The sequence below is a fragment of the Furipterus horrens genome, unplaced genomic scaffold, assembly GCF_987537825.1.
Source record: "Furipterus horrens unplaced genomic scaffold, mFurHor1.1.pri manual_scaffold_6, whole genome shotgun sequence".
NCBI lineage: Eukaryota > Metazoa > Chordata > Mammalia > Chiroptera > Furipteridae > Furipterus > Furipterus horrens.
Window position 1 is genome coordinate 45,987,293 of NW_028327176.1, and position 20,521 is coordinate 46,007,813.

The 20,521-nt window shown below is 44.5% G+C and overlaps 1 protein-coding gene and 1 long non-coding RNA gene across 5 annotated transcripts in view; one reads left to right on the top strand and one right to left on the bottom strand.

Annotated features, from left to right (window-relative positions):
- The window catches only part of SPRED2 (sprouty related EVH1 domain containing 2), a 119,385-nt gene extending 101,734 nt beyond the window's left edge, over nt 1–17,651 (bottom strand). The window contains exon 1 of the mRNA XM_090281403.1: nt 16,963–17,651. Within this exon, the coding sequence (XP_090137529.1) occupies nt 16,963–16,988 (26 nt within the window). The 5' untranslated portion in view covers nt 16,989–17,651. The remainder of the gene's footprint in view (nt 1–16,962) is intronic.
- On the top strand, nt 17,010–20,020 carry LOC150006083 (uncharacterized). 4 transcript variants are annotated; one of them, XR_016511910.1, is made up of 4 exons: nt 17,010–17,171; nt 17,548–17,594; nt 18,120–18,238; nt 19,791–20,020. It is a non-coding gene; the product is annotated as an uncharacterized LOC150006083 (long non-coding RNA). The 4 variants fall into 4 exon arrangements; XR_016511909.1 differs by lacking the exon at nt 17,010–17,171 and having other exon boundaries at nt 17,376–17,594; XR_016511911.1 differs by lacking the exons at nt 17,010–17,171; nt 17,548–17,594 and adding an exon at nt 17,669–17,880.
- Nucleotides 20,021–20,521: the final 501 nt, after the last annotated feature.

Below are 20,521 nucleotides of genomic sequence, written 5' to 3' on the forward strand. Positions count from 1 at the left end.
GGAGACAAAGAAATATGGTCCAAATGAAAGAACAGAACAAAACCCCAGAAAAAGAATTAAATGAAATGGAGATAGCCAGCCTGTCAGATACAGAGTTCAAAACACTGATAATAAGGATGCTCAGAGAACTCACTGAGTACTGCAAAAGCATAAAGGAAGAAATAAAGGCTACATTAAGTGAATTTTTTTTTTAAAACCACAGGGAACCAACAGTGAAAGGAAGGAAGCCAGGATTAAGATAAACAATTTGGAACATAAGGAAGAAATAAACATTCAACCAGAACAAAATGAAGAGACAAGAAAGCAAAAAAAAAAAAAAAAAAAGAGGAGAGTTTAAGAATATCCTGAGACATCTCCAAAAGTGCCAATGTCCAAATCATAGAGATGCCAGGAGAACAGGAAGAGCAAGAAATTGAAAACATATTTGAAAATAATAATGAAAGAAAACTTCTCTAATCTGGCAAAGGAAACAGACATACAAGTCCAGGAAGCAAAGTTCCAAGCAAGTTGGACCCAAAGAGGACCACACAAAAACACGTCATAATTAAAATGCCAAAGGCTAAGATAAAGAGAGAATCTTAAAAACAGCAAGAGAAAAAGCAGAGAGTTACCTTCCTACAAAGGAGTTCCCATAAGACTATCAGCTGATTTCTCAAAAGAAACTTTGCAGGCAAGAAGGGACTGGCAAGAAGTATTCAAAGTGAAGAAAAGCAAGGACCTATAACCAAGATTACTCTATCCAGCAAAGCTCTCATTTAGAATGGAAGGGCAGATAAAGTGCTTCCCAGACAAGGTAAAGCTAAAGGAGTTCATCATCAGCAAGCCCTTATTATATGAAATGTTGAAGGGACATATTTAAGAAAAAGATCAAAACTATGAACAGTAAAATGACAATAAACTCAGAATTATCAACAACTGAATCTAAAAAACAAAAACAAAACAACAGCTAGAACAGGAACAGAATCATAGGTATGGGGATCATTTGGAAGATTATCAGCTGGGGGTGAGAAGGGGGAGGATGGGGGGAAGGGTACAGAGACTAAGAAGCATAACTGGTAGATACAGAATAGACAGGGGGATGTTAAGAATAGTATAGGAAATGGAGAAGCCAAAGAAGTTATATGCACAACCCATGGACATGAACTAAGGGAGGAACTGCTGGAGGGAAGGGGGGTATGGGACAAAGAGGGAAAAATTGGGACAACTGTAATAGCATAACCAATAAAATATACTTTAAGAAAAAAGCTACCATAAAAAATGCTCATTGTATGACCACCCAGTCAACTCTTCCCTTTCTCTCTTTGCTGTAAAAGCACCTGTTTGCCTAGAAGTGCTCAGAGTTCTCACATGAATGTGCCAAAACCACCACCCTTCCCATCCTGACATCCACCGACCCCCACCCACAGAGACCTGAATATCAAGTATTACTTCCTGCCATCTATGACCACACCACCTTGGCAGTTAACATCAAAAACAAACACAAGGGGAGAACAGAAGGTGCGGGAGCTGAGGAGGAGAACAAGCATAGATATTTCATAAACTTTTTTTTGCTGGTGCCCAGGTGCAAAAACCTGGGAATGTCACATGTGTTTCAACTTTTCATCTAAGGACTCATCTCTCCCCCAGCTTAGTGAGCTGAAGGAGGCCCTACTCTGCCTCCACTCCCTACCCTCCTGTCCCTGAAACATTATGCGTGGAAGCCATACCTACCTGCCATCCACAGGCGAGCCATCTCAGTGTCACACCAGGGCTAGCATTCTGTTCAATGTTGACGATTCACTGTCAACATGGGCCGCATTTACCTGAATTGAGTAAGTTACCACCATCTTTTTCTCATCTCTTGAGGGTTCAATAACTTGAGGATACCAATTGTCACAAATGTTTACCACAGTACCTTCAACAGGACTGGGACCAAAGTCAGATGACATCTGCTTACTGATGTATCCCAAACCACCAACTAGCGTGTGACCTGGCTTCATGACTCAGCCTCTTTGGACTGCAATTTATGTGTTAAAAAAGGGAGCTAAGCTGGTGTTTTCCAGTTCTACAATTTGATAGTCAAGTTGCAACCATCTGACTCTACTGAGAAAGGGCAATGTATCCTCTTCTTCACAAGGGCAATTGCAGTTGACCAGTGCTGGTTCCTGCAGAAGTTAACAATACCAAAAACAAACAAAAAATCTCACTTGGGTTATTACCAAGCTATTTGGTCTGAACTACAAAGTAAGTTGGCTAATTTCACAGCCCCCTTGACCATCTTCTAATAAACAGAATGACAACCTTTGGAACAAAAGTTTCTACAGTAATGCCTACTGCATTTCACTAAAGCCAGAGAGAAAAGTCCTGCCCAGATATGGCAGAGCCACAGCTATTAGTGGCCTTCCTGACTCCAGCCTCGTCTGCACCCTACCCTTTAACTAGTTCAAATTTACCAACATGTCCCTTTATCATTTCTTAGCTTGAAAACCTTAAACAGCTCCATTCAAAGAACAAAAATCCAAACACCTACTCTGTTAACTTGGCATGGATTAGCCTCCCAAGTATAACTTCAGCCAACTGGACCAACTCTTTCTCTGAACTTCCCCAGTATAAACCCAGAGGTGGAGTTTCCCTGTCCATGGAAGAAACCTTCGGCCACAAGATGCCTCCTCCCCAACTTGCCTGATCTGTTCCTCTTCCCACAGATACCATCATCAGATGAGTCCTTCCAAACTCAGGTCCACCGTGTTAAAAGTGAACATTCTCTGAGCTGATGTAGCAAGAGCCATTTTAATTTCTTCTTTGTATTTGTTTCTATTTTAAAAAATAATATTATACTAAAAATAAGTTTTTTAACTTATAATATTTGGAACTACAAGAGTTCTTCAATGTTATATTATTCAATCTCCTTAATTTAGAGATGAGAAAACTAAAAAGCTCGACACCTTGCTAAGGTCAGTCCCAAGACTCACTCCTCCAGCTCTTCATCCTTTTATGAGAAGACTCAGCCTGATGCCTAGTCTCTAGGGGAGATGTCCTGACTCATTTTCAAGTCCCCTGCACCCACCTCCAACTAAACCGGTCCTCTGCTTTCCTTCCAACCTTCTACCCCATCCACCCAGCAGTAGGAATACAACCCTGCACAACCTCCCCTACAGAACGACCACACTTTCCTTACATCCAGAATGAGGATCACAGCAATGAGTTCCAACTTTCTAAGCATAGGTACTCCAAGGGAGAAAATTCAGGGACTAGCCTCTTCTCCCCAGGGATTATAGTTGTGCTTTTTAATAACTGTTAGCTGAGAAAAATATGACAAACATCCATGGTGAATTCAGTAATATTTTATTATTTCATAAATACATCGAAAGATAATAACATATATTTGGGTGACTTTAAGTATTGGGTTCACAAACAATAGTTGGGGTGCTTATGTGTTCCTAACCACTTGTTTGGGTACTGCTGAGTGGTGGGTGGCATCAGTGCAAGACTTCAGAGGGGGTATCTAAATGCTGGGGAGGGGCTGTAAGTCTCCTATTACCTTCCTCTGAAAGAAAAATACTACGGGCTAATGAAGACACAACCAGAAAGAGTGTCCAGTCAACTCATTTTGGATTTCCCACTGCCATCAACCTCCATGTTGGAGATATTACTATCACAGGCGTTAGCATTTTTAGGATGTCTTTTGGGGGGAAACAAAGGATCTCTTACTTCAGTCCTCTGGTCTATTCTTAGCTTCCCTAACAACGCCCTATTCCAGGTTCGTATTCCAGTCTCTTCCCATCCTTCACCAGGAATTATCACTAAAGAGGAACCACTGACAAGTGATGGATCATTTGCATTTTAACCCTATTCAAAATTGGGCAAATGGTTTAATATGCGTGCTAATATTCTATCATTATTCCAATTAGGAAAACTATTATGTTAAAGTGTTTAATCAGGAGAATTAGGAAGAACTCCAGACACCTAAAATTAACCTCTAATAGTCTTGACATTCACTTCATTTAAGTGCAATTTGCCAAGCTATAAGCAACTCCCTGCTTCAGGCTTCTGCTTAGGCACGTGGGGATTCTTGATAAGACCCAAAAGCAATTCATTTCCGAACTAGATTGCTGTCTAAAAGAATAAACTAAAAGGACTGCAATTTAAATACAATCAAATCCCCAAGCAGCCACATTCCAGAAGACTTAAACATCACGATCTTGATCCCCAGGAACAACAATGCAATTCCCATCAGAAACAACACAACCGCTTCCTCTTTCTCTGACCTTCTCTGTTTAATTACTTCCTGTGATTTCTTCTAGGGCTGAGCGTGCCTGCTTCCCAGGGCAGCAGGCTTTCCACACAAGGCTGATTTGTCTGGAGGGTACAGAGTGCCAGCTGACTATCAGACATCACAAAGTGCTGGGATGTCATATTTCTTTTTAAGTGATGGAACTTTTGGGTCTCCTGGCATTCACCAGGAACTTTTTTTAAGCCATAAGGAAAAAAACCAAAAACCCGCCAGTACATTCCCATCCAAATTCAAGCTGTACCTCAAAGCTGGAAGTCCTGCCAGGGACAGGGAAGGACAAGAGCTTGATATTGTCCAATGAGCTTCCTCGACAGACTCCCAAGTGCCAGGTATGTGAAGTCGCCTTTGAAGACACAAACCTGGCAGCTGTGAGCTCACTATCATCACAACCACAGATAGGCCCTTGCTATTCAAAGTGTGCTGCAAGGGTCAGCAGCACCAGCAAGTCTGTTAAAAATGCAGAATCTCAGGCCTTACCAAACTGTAACCCTCATTCTACAAGATTCCCAGGTGATCCCCTGTGTGTGTTCAAGTTGGATCCTCCTCTCAAAACAGGTAGGCTGAATCGCAGGTCCAGGAGAATATTGTGCTTTGTTAGCTTTCTGCTCATACACGCTTCTTCCATGAAGGAAAAGGTGATTAGAGCTCTTTCCCAAAGAGGTGTCCGTAGAGCTGCTCTTTGTTTCGGTACAGAAAAGGCCACCTCAGTGGGCACTGGTTCCCTGCTCACCATGCTAAACAGGAACATGAGGAAGAAATGTCACCTCACGGTTCTGAAACATTTACAGGATTCTGAGTTCTAATTTCACTCACTCAACAGCAATATAAATCAACCTGTACACAATACAATTTTTTAAATGAGAAAACAGAGTCTCTGTGACATTATAATACGTAATGTTGTTCTTCAGACATGGGATTTGAAGTCAAAGGATCTGGGTTAAAAATAACAAATCCTGCTCTGTGATGAATCTTTTCCTTGCCTGTAGTTTGTGGAGGCTTGGGTGGCAGACATATCCCATCATGTGTAAATGTGCAAGTACTTGTCCACACAACCAGAGAAGGAAAACTCTGATTCCAAAAAACCTCCGCTGCCTTGCGGCATACCTCTTCAGGGGAAAGGCTAGGGGAGTAAACCCCGACAGAAAATCCGGAGCCGGAGTCCCTAAGGCGGTTTGACGTTGTAGTCAACACCGGCAACTCCTGTGGCGCACCTGAAGCCAAGCTGTATTGACTCCGTCTTTCCCTTGGATCCTTCAGCTGCAAAGAGAGGGGGGGTCTGCTGCATGGGCAACAGCAGACCCTCCATATCACCCTGCCCAGGCTCTGTAGCTTCAGCTTCACTGGAGAGGACACTCCAGCGACATCGCAAGATGTCGATTCAACATGGGAGGAGACAGATACCGTGTCATTCCCGAGTCGGACTGCACAGCCATTCTCGGCGGTGCAGATAGACTCTTAAGAAGCTACACCATCGTCTCTCGAGACGGACGGCTGCCGACGAGATGTCCACACAACATACACTCAACATAAATATAACTTGTTAGGGGACTCTAACCCTTGACCCAAATCTAGGAACTCCAATGCCTGCAGCTCTAGGAGGAACACTGCTGAAAGAGGAGAATGATGGGGAAAACAACTCTGGCAGTCAATCAGTCAAGCATGGAGGCGATGCTATCTTCTCCTACCCTTAAGGCATATGAAAGTGCAGAGAACCCTAGAGAGTAAGCTCCCTGGGGGCTTTGCAATTAACAGTCCAATTAAGTTCTAACATCAAGTTCTTTAGATTCAGAATCTACTACACTGCGAGCAGACAACTGTAATTTAGTACCCTCTGATTTTCCTTAGCGTAAAAGACATCTAAGAATGCGTGGTGCAAGATGCAAAGCTGGTTTACGAACAGCAGACTCCTGATCTAAAACTTGTGCACACATAGATTAATGAGAAGGCAACCATTAGGCCCTTCAGGGCCAGAAGTAACATTGAATGAGTGCACACCATCCTGGCAGAGCAGACTTGTTTTGGAATTTTGAACCTGAGGAAAGACACAGATTTGATTTAGCATATCAAGCAAAGGAGAGAAATTATATTACTATATAAAGATTATATTCACACTTGTGTGGCTTTAAAAGGTCTGGAAAAATGAGTAAAACTATTGAGATGTTGTTGATTAAATTAAACCTCTGGTACAGCATCCATTTTTTATTCCTTGGCTGAAAATATTAATTGCAAACACCAATAGAGCATGCAAGTAGACAAAACGAGTCATAAGCCACCTTACTCCTTAAGAGAACCCCAAGCCCCACTCATTCCTACCAAGACTATTGACTCCTATTTTAGAAATACTTTGAACGCCACTGGTAATATGATTTCTAGATCACAGACAAAGATGGCAAGAGAGCCAAGGAGCTACTATAGGTAAGAATACTGACAATAAGAAAAGAGACAAGCTACTGAAAGACATAAAACACTCAAAAAGCACAGCCATCTAGGATCATTGAATGAAGGGGCAAAGCTGGGCATTACTGATTAAGTACAAAAACTAAGCTGTTGTTCTAGAGGAGCCTACCAGCACAGCATTGGAAAACCAAATGAAAAGCAGAATGTGACTTCTAGGCTCTGATTCTCGCACAAACCCCCTTGAGCAAGTCCCTTTCTTTCTTTAAGGCATAAAGTGAGAGCTCCATTTCTTGCCTCAAAAGGTCGCTATCCATCATGGCAATTTTGAAAAGCAATCTCAATGTGTTTTTGGATGTAAGTACAATAGGAATAACTGTTGAAAATTTTATATAAGGTAAAAAGACTTTTAAATTAATGACTATTGACTTTAACCAATCAGTAAACGTTTGCAGAAAGCCTACTATGGGCTCAGCAAGCCTAAAAGGATTAATAAGCTATTATTCCCACACCTAGAAGGGCAGGTAGATCAAGCTTTCAAGTAGTTCTCGGAGTGGGATACAAATACAAAATAAAAAGTGCTTATCTGAAAAATCAATGCTGGAGGCCAGAGCCTAAGCAATGCAAAGAGATGAAGAAATAAGAGAAATAAATAATGAAAATGAAAAGACAAAGATGTCATTCCTAGATGAACTTTGAAAGACAATTTAAAAACTTAACCTGCTAATTAAGTTTTAAGCATTTACAAATGGACCCACAGGGAATAAATGTATCTAAGAATGAAAACAACCAGATTACAAAAATCATTATTTCAGTACTCAGAGGAGCCAAAGCCATACATTTTAGAGGCTGTCCATATTCTAAGTGCTTCAATCTCAAGTGCCAAATGTTCAAGTTGAAATCTATGGCTTTACCTCTACACTCTAAGTGCAAGTAAACAGAAATTTTGTTTCTGAATAAGTATTTGACTACCCTTTGAGAGTAGCATAAAGTAAACACAATCTGCTATCACGTGTGGTGTAATATGCCACATGTGAACATATTGTTTTACCCTGGCTGGTTTGGCTCAGTGGATTGAGCGTCGGCCTGCGAGCTAAGTGTCGCTGGTTCGATCTTCCAGTCAGGGCACATCAGAGAAGGAAAACTCTGATTCCAAAAAACCTCCGCTGCCTTGCGGCATAGCTCTTCAGGGGAAAAGCTAAGGGAGTAAACCCCGACAGAAAATCCGGAGCCGGAGTCCCTAAGGCGGTTTGACGTTGTAGTCAACACCGGCAACTCCTGCGGCGTACCTGAAGCCAAGCTGTATTGACTCCGTCTTTCCCTTGGATCCTTCAGCTGCGAAGAGAGGGGGGGTCTGCTGCATGGGCAACAGCAGACCCTCCTTATCACCCTGCCCAGGCTCTGTAGCTTCAGCTTCACTGGAGAGGACACTCCAGCGTCATCGCAAGATGTCGATTCAACACGGGAGGAGACAGATACCGTGTCACTCCCGAGTCGGACTGCACAGCCATTCTCGGGGGTGCAGATAGACTCTTAAGAAGCTACACCATCGTCTCTCGAGACGGACGGCTGCCGACGAACATATTGTTTACAAAGATTACCTGAGAAACGAGTAGTTATGAAACAGTTGTTCTTAACTCTTATACCAGTTATTATCAAGGATTTTACTAAGACCCTGGCCAGACTTCCTTCCCATCACATGGGACATGTCAAACTGTGATAACAATCCTTCAGGCCTACCTAGGGCAAGCACAAGAAAATGCATTTTGCTCTACAGAGCACTGTACACACCCCTGCAAAATATTCCTCCTACTACAGTGACTAACAGACCTAGAAAATGCCTAAAAAAATCAATGTTCTAGCCTTAAATATTGATTAAAACGAAATATTTATTAACTTTCAGCCAAGATGGAAGTAAACACTCCTCACCTCCTTGCAGAACCATAAGAAGGATAACAACTACCGCAGAACAAAATAAAACCAGAACTGCCAGAAAATCGAACTGTATGGAAGTCGGACAACCAAAGATTTAAAGAAGAAATATTCATCGAGACGCATAGGAGAGGCATAGCCAGGGAGCCAGGTGGAGAGGATGCGGTGTGGCGGAGGCGAGGCAGCTGTGGCAAGGCATGAGTGTTTCAGCATTCATGTGTGGTGGATAAAAGCTGGGAGGGACACCTGGGGTGCAAATACAGTCGCAGGCTAGACCACGCAGCTCAAGTTTCCAGTGCCAGGAAAATAAAGCCTCATTGCTTCTGACCATGAAAACCAGTGGGGGTTGGGGCAGCGGAACAAACTTCCAGTCTCTCAGGAGAGTCCATTTAGAGCCTCCCACGGTTCTAAAACATCTGCAAACCTACCCACTCTGGGAACCATTACCAGGGCCACAGCTAGAGAAGCGCCAGTTGCATACCGAAAGCGACTGGAAAAGGTGGGAGAGTGCCAAGCAAGTGGCATTGTTCCCTCTCAGACTCCTCTCCCACATATAGCGTCAAAAAGCAGTAAAATGGGTTGTCCTGCACTGACAAATAACTAAGGCTCTGCCCCTTACAATGTAACAGGTGCGGCAGCTCTACCTAATACACAGAAGCAAACACAGGGAGGCTGCCAAATTGAGGAGATAAAGAAGTATAACCAAAAAAAAAGGACAGATCAAAACTCAAGAAAGAGAACTAAGTGAAAAGAAAATAGACAACCTACCAGATGCAGAGTTCAAAACACTGGTGATAAGGGTGCTCAGAGAAATGATTGGGTATGGCCACAAAGTGAAGGTTATACAAAGTGAAATAAAGAAGAATAAACAGGGAACCAACAGTTAAGGGAAGGAAGTCAGGCTTCAAAACAATAATTTGGAACATAAGGAAGAAATAAACATTCAACCAGAACAAAATGAAGATACAAGAATTCAAAATAGCAAGGAGAGTTTAAGAAGATTCTAGGATGTCTCCAAAAGTGCCAACTTCCAAATCAAAGGGATGCCAGAAGAAGAACAGGAAAAGCAAGAAATTGAAAACTTACTTGAAAAAATAATGGAGGAAACTTCCCTAATTTGGCAAAGGAAATAGAGATATAGGTCCAGGAAGCAGAGTCCCAAACAAGTTGGACCCAAAGAGGACCACACCAAGACTCATCATAATTAAAGTGCCAAAGGCTAAAGATAAAGAGAGAATCTTAAAAGCAGCAAGAAAAAACAGAGACTTACCTACAAAGGAGTGATCATAAGACTATCAGCTGATTTTTCAAAAGAAACTTTGCAGGCAATAAGGGACTGGCAAGAAGTATTCAATGTGATGAAAAGCAAGGACCTACAACCAAAATTACTCTATCCAGCAAAGCTATTGTTTAGAATGGAAGGGCAGATAAAGTGCTTCCCAGACAAGGTAAAGCTAAAAGAGTTCATCATCACCAAGCCCTTATTATATGAAATGTTAAAGAGACTTATTTAGGAAAAAGAAGAAGATCAAAACTATGAACGTTAAAATAGGAAACTCACCAACTATCAAAAACTGAATCTAAAAAACAAACTAAGCAAACAACTAGAATAGGATCAGAATCATAGATAAGGAAATCATATGGAGGGTTATCAGTGGGGAGGAGGAAGGGAAAGAATGGGGGAAAAGGTACAGGGACTAAGAAGCATAATTGGTAGGCACAAAATAGACAGAGGGATGTTAAGAACAGCAAAGGAAATGGAGAAGCCAAAGAACTTATATGCACAACACATGGACATGAACTAAGTGGGGGGACTTCTGGAGGGAAGGTGGCACCAGGCAGACTGGGGCAAAAGGGACAACTGTAATAACATAATCAATAAAATATTCCTTAAAAAAAAAAAAATAGCCATCACCTTGGCTCGTGTGGCTCAGTGGACTGAGTGCCAGCTTGCGAACCAAAAAGTTGCCAGTTCGATCCTAGCCAGGGCACTTGCCTGAGTTGTGGACCAGGCACCCGGTTGAGAGTGTGAGAGAGGCAACTGATGAATTTTTCTCTCACCCATTGATTTTTTTCTCCCTCCCTTTTCCTCTCTCTGAAAAGTAAAATCAATAAAATCTAAAAAAAAATAAAAATAAAAATAAAATAAATAAAGTTTATCAATATGACTGGCTCTTTAAAGAAAAAGTCAGCCCAATTTACTTAAGAGAAAATAAGCCAAAACAAACAACCACACACACCAAAACTTCCTGCTCTGCCTCTATTATCATCTTGTTCAGTTTGGGAGGATTTTACTGTTAGATTGTGCTTTTGTGTTCGTTCAGTCCAGTTAACAGAGGAACTATGCCAATAATGGAGTTCATCAGCACAGCTGTCTCCAGCTTCAAGCATTAAGACTCCACCAGAACCCTGCAGCTACTGCAAATTGTTAATATTGTGATTTCTGCAGAGATTCTCCTGCAAAGGCAGAAACACAGGCCCTGGCCTATTGTGCTCTATTTCCCAGTTCTATTGATTCTATTCCCAGTTCCTACTACAACAGTGATTGGAATCAAAATGGCTTTGAGTTGTCAGTCACATTTCACCACCAGCAGAAAATTCTGCACCCGATTTCCACAATGCACTCCAAGGGCTTCATGTGAACATGGGGGTTTCTCAGAAGGAGGCTTCTACATGCCCTTAGTTAACCAAATACAATTGTAATTATTGCATTAGTCGACAGGGACAAAAGAGCATTTTAAGACAATTAAACATTTTTTTTTTTTTAATCAGTAGATTTATCCAGCAACCACAATGTGCCTAATGGTATTGGTCCAACAACTAGAAAACTAGGCAGTTGAGAGGTAACCCTGAATCCAAAAAGCTCATATTCTGGGACAGACTTTAGCTGGGTTTAAGCCCAAATCTAAATTGTGGTAGCTGCCATACAGTGTGGGCAGAAATGCTAGAGTCCTCAATTATGCCTTGGAAAATGGGGGTGGGGAAAGTCTAAGAGGATCTCATGAAAGGACCAAGCTGGTTTGGGTGAATGAGAATTTCACTTGTTGGAGACGGCAAGGAAGAAGAGAATTCCAGAATAAAGTGCATGAGTAAACAGGTTAAAGCAGAATAGCTTTGATATTTGTACTGATTCACTTTTTATATATTTTATTGGTTAAAGGAACTGGAAAGCAGAGGGAATCAACTATAGCTAGAAAGGGGGTTGCATTTGCTAATATCCCTATGGAAACAAACTCAGCAGGTGGAGATTAGTCCAGGCCCACCACCTACTGAGACATAAGGCCTCGTAGTAGGAACTTAACTTTATACAATGACTTTATGCAATGACAATGACTACACTGATAACGTGCTCGATTACAAGCTTGCTAAGGTCATTCCAAATTATTTTTGTCTGGCTTTCAAGATTTTCTGATAAATGAACCAAGATTTCAATTCTGCAAAGTGAAATCCATGTTTTTAATATTTAAGGACTTTTACTCATACACAGCAGAAACACCTCCTCTTTTTTTTTTTTTTTTTTTTATTTTGGTTTTTCAATTACAGTTGTCCCCTCTTCCCCCAATTTCTCTCCCCCACCCAGCCCACCCCCCCTCCCGCAATCACATCCCTCCCCGTTGTCCATGTCCATGAGTCTTCCATACAGGCTCTTTAATTAAACCCTTCCCTTACTTATCCCCCTTCTCTCCCTCTCCCCTCCCCCCTATTGACTGCTATTCTGCTCTTTGTTCTATTTAGTTCCTTTGTTTGTGTTGTTCTTTAGTTTCCTGTATTAGGTGATATCATATGGTATTTTTCTTTCTTTGCCTGGCTTATTTCACTAAGCATAATTCTCTCTAGTTCCATCCATGTTGTTGCAAATGGTAGGAGTTCCTTCTTTCTTTCTGCTACATAGTATTCCATTGTGTAAATGTACCACAGTTTTTTGATCCACTCATCTACAGATGGGCACTTAGGTTGTTTCCAGCACTTAGCTATTGTAAACAGTGCTGCTATGAACATAGGGGTGAAACACCTCCTCTTTTTGAGGCTAAGGCAAAGAAAATGGGTCAGTGTTTGTTTTATCAGGTCTAATTCCCACAACTGTTATTTCAAGGAATGTAGATGAGAATTCACACTCCTATTATCTTAAGGTGCATCTCAGAATTCTTGAACCCATGTTTACTTAAATTCACTTTAATTCAGTATGTGCCTCATTGAATTTTCAGGAACGATAAGGAAAGTGCAAGAAATTATGGCAATGACAGATTATCACCAATACAGAATTAGGAACAGCATGACTGGCAGAAATAGCATGAGCTCTGAAGTCAGAATGACCAAGGTTGGCCACTCTTTCGCCTTCTGAGACAGTATCACACAGTGGTTAAAAACACAGTTTTTCCTGAGCCAGGCTGCTGGCAGGCTCATATCCCAGTTCCTTCAGTTACTAAGGATATGACCTTGGGCACATTACTTAGTGGGGCTGTGCCTCAGTTTCCCCATCTCTCATATGATTGTTAAGATTAAATTAAGTAACGTGCTTAAAAAAAAACAAACATGTTTGCTGCCTTAGGCAAGTAACTTTATACATCTTCCCCAGGATTATTTGAAAATTAACAAGCTAACCTTTAAAAAAACCTACTTCACTGATTCCTAAAGAGCCACACTAGCGCTTGTTTTATGTTTGGTGCTGGACTGTAAGCTTTACATAAGCTATCTCATTTAATTCTCACAGCAGCTCCATAAAATCACTAATATTTATTCCCATTTTATTCACACTCAGGTAAAACCTTGGTGCTATACATAAGTAACTTGCCTTAGATCAGAAAGTGAGCAAATGGATAAGCCTTGAGCTTTAAGTATGTTTTACAAATGGCATTTAACGCAGGATCTTTGACTGGATCCTGGCTGAAAAAGACATTTATAAAAGACATTTTTCAGACAACTGAGACTGAGTGTTAAAGACATTAGGGAATTATTCTTAATTTTGTTAAGTGTGATGATGGTATTGTGATTTCACCCAAGAATATTCTCATCTTTTGGGAAGTAAGCTCAAGTATTTAGATCTAAGAGTTCTGATGTCTATCTAATTCTAAAATGGTTTTGCAAAAATATTTAAGCCCCCTCCCTTTTAAATAAGAAACCTTTCAACATTAGGAATATGACTGCAAGCAAAGCTGCAAATCCATTCTCTCAGCAAGATACGTGTTGCAGAGAATAATTTATGAGAGGAACCAAAAAAAAAAAAAAACTGAATGACGACCTGATGTTTCTGTGGTTATAGCTCACTTGAGAAGGATTTCTTTATTTTTTTCTGCAAATTTCCAAACCATTCATAGCCATGATCAAAGACTTTAAAAATACAGTATGACTTTTTAAAAATTTTTCTATTCCTATATACAAAGACCACTTTCAATAGTTGATGCTCTTTACTTTTTAAATTATTTTTAAAATTTGTAGAATTATAAATCTTAACATGCATCTCTAATGAGTGGGATCAGTCAATGTATTTTCTATACAACAGCTATTTTTCAAGATGATCAGTGAAAAGCAAACTTTTCTTAATTACTATATATTAGAGAGGAGTTTTATATTGACATGGTACATTAGAAGGCAAAACTTATTTTTTTTAATTAAGCATAATTTTATGAGTTGTAAAATTCTGATTTATTGTATTTTGATGTGAAATGTAACTCCTCTAGGTCTCCATTTAATATCACTATTTCTCTTTATAAGTACTGCACGCTTTGCCTACTTTCCAAAGGTATCTGAGGGACCTCAAACCTGAAACCATAAGAAGAGAAAATAGAAGATCAAAATTCATAAAGAGAAGTAAATAAGTCTAGCAGAAACCTAGGCTAATATGGCTACCCTAACCAAGCAATAATGTTGGCTCTGAGCTTCCAGACAGCAGTAGGGAAAAAAAGTGGGGGCAGTAAGAACCTCTGTAACTCAGAGAGAAACCTTTTTCCTGGCACGGATATTTAAAAGAAATTTTTCAGATGGATCATTAAATAAGAACTTTGAACAATAAATGGACAGTGTCCACAAATGCCAGCTTACAGCCCATGCAGCCTGCCTTCTTACCAGGCATTTCATGTCTCCTGCCAAGGTCATTATATTAAAAGCAATCCTGAGAAAGCTGTTTCTGCAGTGGGCTAAGGCGCCACAGCCTTCTGATTCTCTAACTGAAACCAGAACGTGTCCTCAAATATCCATTGTCTCAAATGGGCTTCTGACAGCAGTGGGGGTAGCCGGTTCCACGCTGAACTACTCTGAAAGCCTGGAATAGAGGTATTTATTTCTTGCTGGTGATCCCACACTAAGTCCTTTTGCTTTGGATACCGGATAACATATTGCCATGAAGAGAGGCCAGGCAAGTATTCAAAAGAGATGGAGCCCAGGAACCCAATGTAGGATGGTTGAACCAATCTTTGGGATTCTGAAGCCCAGGCAAGTGTCCCTCCCCACTCCACTCTGGTACTATTGTTATTTGTGTGTTCAGGGACAAAAGAGGACCCATAGAAATACCTGTTACTGATCAAGTCCTAAAGGGGTAAGGCCCAGAAGCATATACCACCTCTACATTTCAGCCCTAGAAATCCAAGTTTTTTTCACTTTCCCATTTCAAAATAGTCTACAAAGGCCAAGGAAAATGTCTAAAATAGAAGGGGTATCTGGCAGACTAGGGGTTACTACAATCAAGCTCCCTGGGGACCCACAGGAAGGAAATTCCCTTTCCCAAAGACCAACCCTCTGAAAACCCCCTCCCGCCCAGCCTGGCAACAGTAGACGCCAAAGGATAAAGGGGCATTAAAAAAAGAAGTGAGCAGATTCTTAGAGTAGAGCACAGCATTCTGTCACCTGCTACAAGAGAAGCCCTCTCAGTCGCCCAAGCCCTGAGTCACTTCCCCTCTCTGCACCGAGTCTCAATGCTCACGGAGGCAAAAGACTCCGGAGGAGCTGTCTACCCGCAGGCCCCACGCCCCCGCAGACACTCCCTGGGCCTCCCTCCAGCTCTAGTCTCAGCCGCTGCGGACAGGGTCTTTGCGCCCAAGCCAGCGCCACCAATACCTTGGCTAATGGCAGGCAGTTCTGAATGAAAAGAGCCGAGGCAGGCTCCGGATTTATGAATGTGCAGGGGAGGAGGGGAAGGCTATCATGTGACAATAAAGGAGAGCGTCTAATTCACAAAAAAAAAAAAAAAAAAAAAAAAAAAAGTGGCTGGTGGCTAGCACAGCAACTGAGAAGCGGTGGCCGCTGTGCGGTGATTGCTCGGCCCCGAGGCTGACGACCTCAGGCACCGGGCCCAGCGGCCTACGTTCCATTGCGCCCGCGATTGGAACTGCCTCCGGCGGGGGTGGGAAAAAAAACAAATCTGATTCTGGGACCATGAAGCTGGAGGGAGCTATAGCTTGGCCCAGGGATGGAGAACCGCACGGGTCCCAAGTTCCCCGTGGGCCCCGGGTCTGGCGCAAGAGCTCTTAGGGCGGAGCACCTCGAGCATTGTTACCCTCAGGCCCGCACGCCAGTGCCGCTTGTACACACACACTAGCGCGTGCACCCGCAGCGCATTGCCCCGCACGCCTGTACACACACACAACGCGCGCACGCGCGCGCGCTCACACACACGCCAGCAGCACACTGCCCCGCACGATCTCCGCCCCCGCTGCGCACGCCTCGGACCCGCCCCCCGAGCCATCCAGACCCCGCGGGGCGCCCATCCTGGGCCCACAAGCGCGTGCACACACACTGGCACGCGCCGCGGGACCCCGGGGGCTGCTACAGCACGCCGGCTCGCGTGGGGACCCGGGCGCACGCAGACCCCCGCACAAGCCCGCGCCTAGTGCTCCCCTTGCTCGGCCGTGTTTTTTATGAATGAAAATGTGGTATGCAAATGAGAGCGATTCAAGAAAACGAAATGGCGGAGCCTAGGTCCAAGAGGGCTCCCAACAAGACCGCAGGGCGAGGAACGGGGCGGAAGAGTCACAAAATCATCCTGTAAAAACCCACCGACCCAGGAAACAGAAGCGGGGGTGTCAGGTCTTCCGCTCAGGGTGCCAAGGACTTCGGGGTGGTGGTGGACGTTTGTAACTCTCCGGAGAGGGAGCGGGGACCTCCCCGAGGTCAGCAGTGCGCCCTTGGTCCCCGCAGCAGCCACCAGCCCGCCGACCCCAGGCGCACCCCCGCCGGCACACAGCAGTTTTTGCCCCTTCCTCACTTCAACAACAAGGGAGGGGAAATTTCGCGTCCCAAACCCCACAGGCCAGCGAGTCGCTGCACCCCACGCCAAGTTCACCCAACCAGCGTCCCCGTCTGCGTCCTCAGTCCCGACCCCCACGCTACCCCCGCGGGGCACACGCGTCCCACCCCGCTACCAAACTTACTCGTCCGGGTGTGTTTCTTCGGTCATTTTCCTGTTCACCTAGACGCCTGTCCCGCGGCGGGCAGCTTTGCTCCCTTCATCTTCCTGTCCGCTCACCCCCCTTCTTCACATCTCCGGAGATCGCCTGATTTGGTTGGGGAGGGGGGACGGCTAGAGATGAAGGGGACGCCGCACAAGGCAGAAGGGGAAGCCGGACAACCAAGGCGCAGGGTGGTTTGGGGGAAGGGGTGCAAAGGCAAGATGCGGGGTTAAGGAGCGCCGCAGCGCCGAGGGGCGAGGCGGGCGGGGGCTCCAGGGGCTAGGGAGCAGAAGGCGGGGGAGAGGTTTGGGCAGGGGACGGCAGTGAGGGAGACGAGGAGAAAAACAAGCGCGCCGTGGAGCGGCGGGGACTGCTAAGAGAGGAGGGCCGGCCGCGGGTTGGGGCTCGGTCCGGGGTCGCCACCGGGGGCCGGGCCAATCACGGTTCCGGGGAGCGGTCGGAGGCCGGGGGAGGTGCGCCTGGGAGGCGGTGCAGGGCGCCCCGTCCGAGCCCCATCTCTCGACTCTACCGATTTACTCCATATTGGATTCTCACCACCGCCAACAGGAGGAGGAAGTAGGGCGGAAGCGATGACGTCTTCCCAGCGGCCAGAGGTGGTGGAGTGCAAAAAGCTTCCTACTTGCGACCGAGAAAAAAAAAAAGAGAGCGAGAAGAGAGGGGGAAAAAAAAAAACAAAACCAACTTTGTCGCGTCTACTGAGCATGCCCGGCTTCCTATCGCCCTCCCTCCTGGCTTCCACTCCCCGGGGAGCCGCGGAGCGGAGTTGTTTGCGCTGCGTTTGTGTGGCTCCAGATCCTCTCTCCTCAGAGCTCCGGGTTTTAATATGCCCGAAAGGAGGAAGGAGGCGAGAGCGGGGGGACTCGCACACATCTGGCTCCCGTTTAGTTCCCTCCCTCCTATCAAACCCCTGGATTAAAAATCGGGGGGTGGGGGGAGGGGGAGGAAGGGTGGAGACTGGGAGCACCGGTTAGGGCCGGAGGGGCACTCGGGATCTGCGGACCAACTACCCCCACACCGTGGGGTAGGGGGGTGAGGGCGGCACAGGTGCCTTTGCCAAGGTTCTGAATGGCGGAAGCTTTTCAGTTTCACGTGAATCTTATCTTTTTTTGTCTTGGTAGGAGGACAGGCATTTTTAAGGAATCGTTATTTGTACATAAAAAGAAGAAAAGGTTAAGTCCAACGCAGCCCAGAAACGTTTGCATTTCAGTAGAAATGATGGGCTTTTTCTGGTTAAAAGGTAAGTCCAAATATATTTTAAAAAATTATTCAGTAAATCTCTCTCATCTAGATGGAGGATGGCCCTGTCCCCAGCCCTTGAAGGCCATTATTACTGGGGTAGAGGTTGCCAGCCCACTGAGCTTTGGTACAGTGAAATGGGGAGATGGAGAGCTCCTCGAGTCCCCCTCTCACTACCCTTTGTCCTTAAATTATTTTTCCTGCCTTGGCCTAGGACCGTGGTCTAGGTGGGCGCACAGTCTCCAAAGCAGTACTATTTGGGCAATGGGCAGGGCTTGCTTCCTGGGCATGCATCCTGCACAGTTGCACAGGGATCTTTGCTCTGCTATTGCAGTCTTGAAATTCTTTACAGTGTTTGAACAAACAAGGGGATCTACATTTTTTACTTTGCAGTGGGTCCCACAGATTACAAAGTGTTGGGTATTTCCTTCTGGGATCTTGCTAGAAAGCAAGAGATACAGTCCCTGCCCCTTCTGCTTCCAAACACAGTAGACTTTTCCATTCTCTTGAGTGTGCTAAGAGACTACACAGATATTTTAACTAAATAGTAATCATTGAACAAATTAAAAGTAGATTAAACACAATCTCAAATGTAGTTCACTTAAAGGGTACACACACACACACACACACACACACATTGGAGAGCCACAGGTGCTCCAAAGAAAGTAGGAGTTTCACCTCGAGTCAAGGAGAAACTAGTGGTTTACTCTAGCTTCGTGCTGATCACAACTATGAATGTTGTGGCTATGCATTGGGCTTGACCCACCTTTGATGCTGAGTGATGTTATATGGTGGTGAAAAGGGCACTAGATGGAAGCAATACCTGGGTTCTTGTTTTCCCCTAGCAGTCTAGAGACCCTGAGTGAAGTTTTTAGCAATTTTTCAGTTTCTTTATAAAACAGGGAGAACAAGGGGCAAGGTTGTCTTTCTCAGTTTTTGAGGCCATTGAGAGTCTATGAGAAAGCACTGAACAGAGCAAGTTCTCATTGGTCTCTAACTCCATAAAGCTAATATGTCTACCAAGCTCTCACATTTGGCCATTGTTGCTTTTCTCCTAGAGGTACCAAAAGAGATTCCACTCAGTCATTCCTGGACTTCTGGGAACAAAGACATTTGCCCGTATCAGAATTATCTCACCCAGTGGGCACATCTTTGGCTCCATCAGCCAGTTTCAGAGAGCCCAAAGGGCAAGATGGCAGTTGAGGTGATTACTAACTTCTATAGGTAGGCAAGCAGAAGTGGTGCCATCACTACTTCTTCATCCGGCTCCCTGCTAATAGCAGCGAATGACTGGCCCTCACCCTTGGACCAGGTAGCCAGAGGAGCTAAGAAAAATATTCAAGGTCCAGAATTCACCAGGTTCCCATGTGGATGCCCTGCCCTTGTGCCAGACTCCAGCAGGTTTTTAGGTTCTCTGAGCCTCTGGTTTGGAGTCTGTAGAGTCAGGATAATACCTACAAATAGGGTTGCTGGGAAGATTAGATGGCTATAAGGTGAGGGTACTGTGTTAACCATACTGCAAATATAAAATTAATGGCAACCCTTCTTTCTAGGCAACTGGATTACTAAATGCTACCCCCTCCACTTCAGTACTTCATGTTCCTTTCAAGACAACCTTTCACTTTTCTTCTGCCTTGTTCATTACCCAAAAGGGACCTTCTGATGGAAGTTCCTAGCAGGTCACCTCTTGGTCCTCCCCCATCAATTACTAACTGTACTCGTGCCACTCCATGGAATAAATGACACATCGGGCTAATAACTCAGATGTGTTTATTGATCTGAATATCACGGTGTTATCAAGTCTACTAGATTGTTACCAGAATCGGGGCTATCATGGATTTAGGGCTTTAATTTAATGGCATTACTGAAAGAGCTAAACACCTACGTCCCTGGCTATCCCCTACAACCTGCAAAACGGGAGAAGGCAGCTCTGTACAGGATCAAATCAAGGTTGTTGACTCAGAGTGAGATCGTACAGCTTCAAAAGTAATGTCAATCTACTCACAACTTCACGCAAACCTAGCGGAGCCCCCAGCAAGATCCCGCTACCCCCATTCCTGCCCCTGCCCCTGCTCCCGCTCCGGCCCCCAGCCTCTCAAGTGGAGTAGGGAGAGAAGGGCAGCACCCCCACCCAGGCCGCCGAGAAAACCCGGAGCGCAGAACAGGAGCGACCCTCGGTGGCTCCGAGATGGGCATGCTCAGTAGATCCGCAGGTCTTGTTCTACTCGGAAGCGGGCCGCAGCCCCCGCCTCCTCCCAGTCCGCACGGGCGCCAGGAGAAGAGG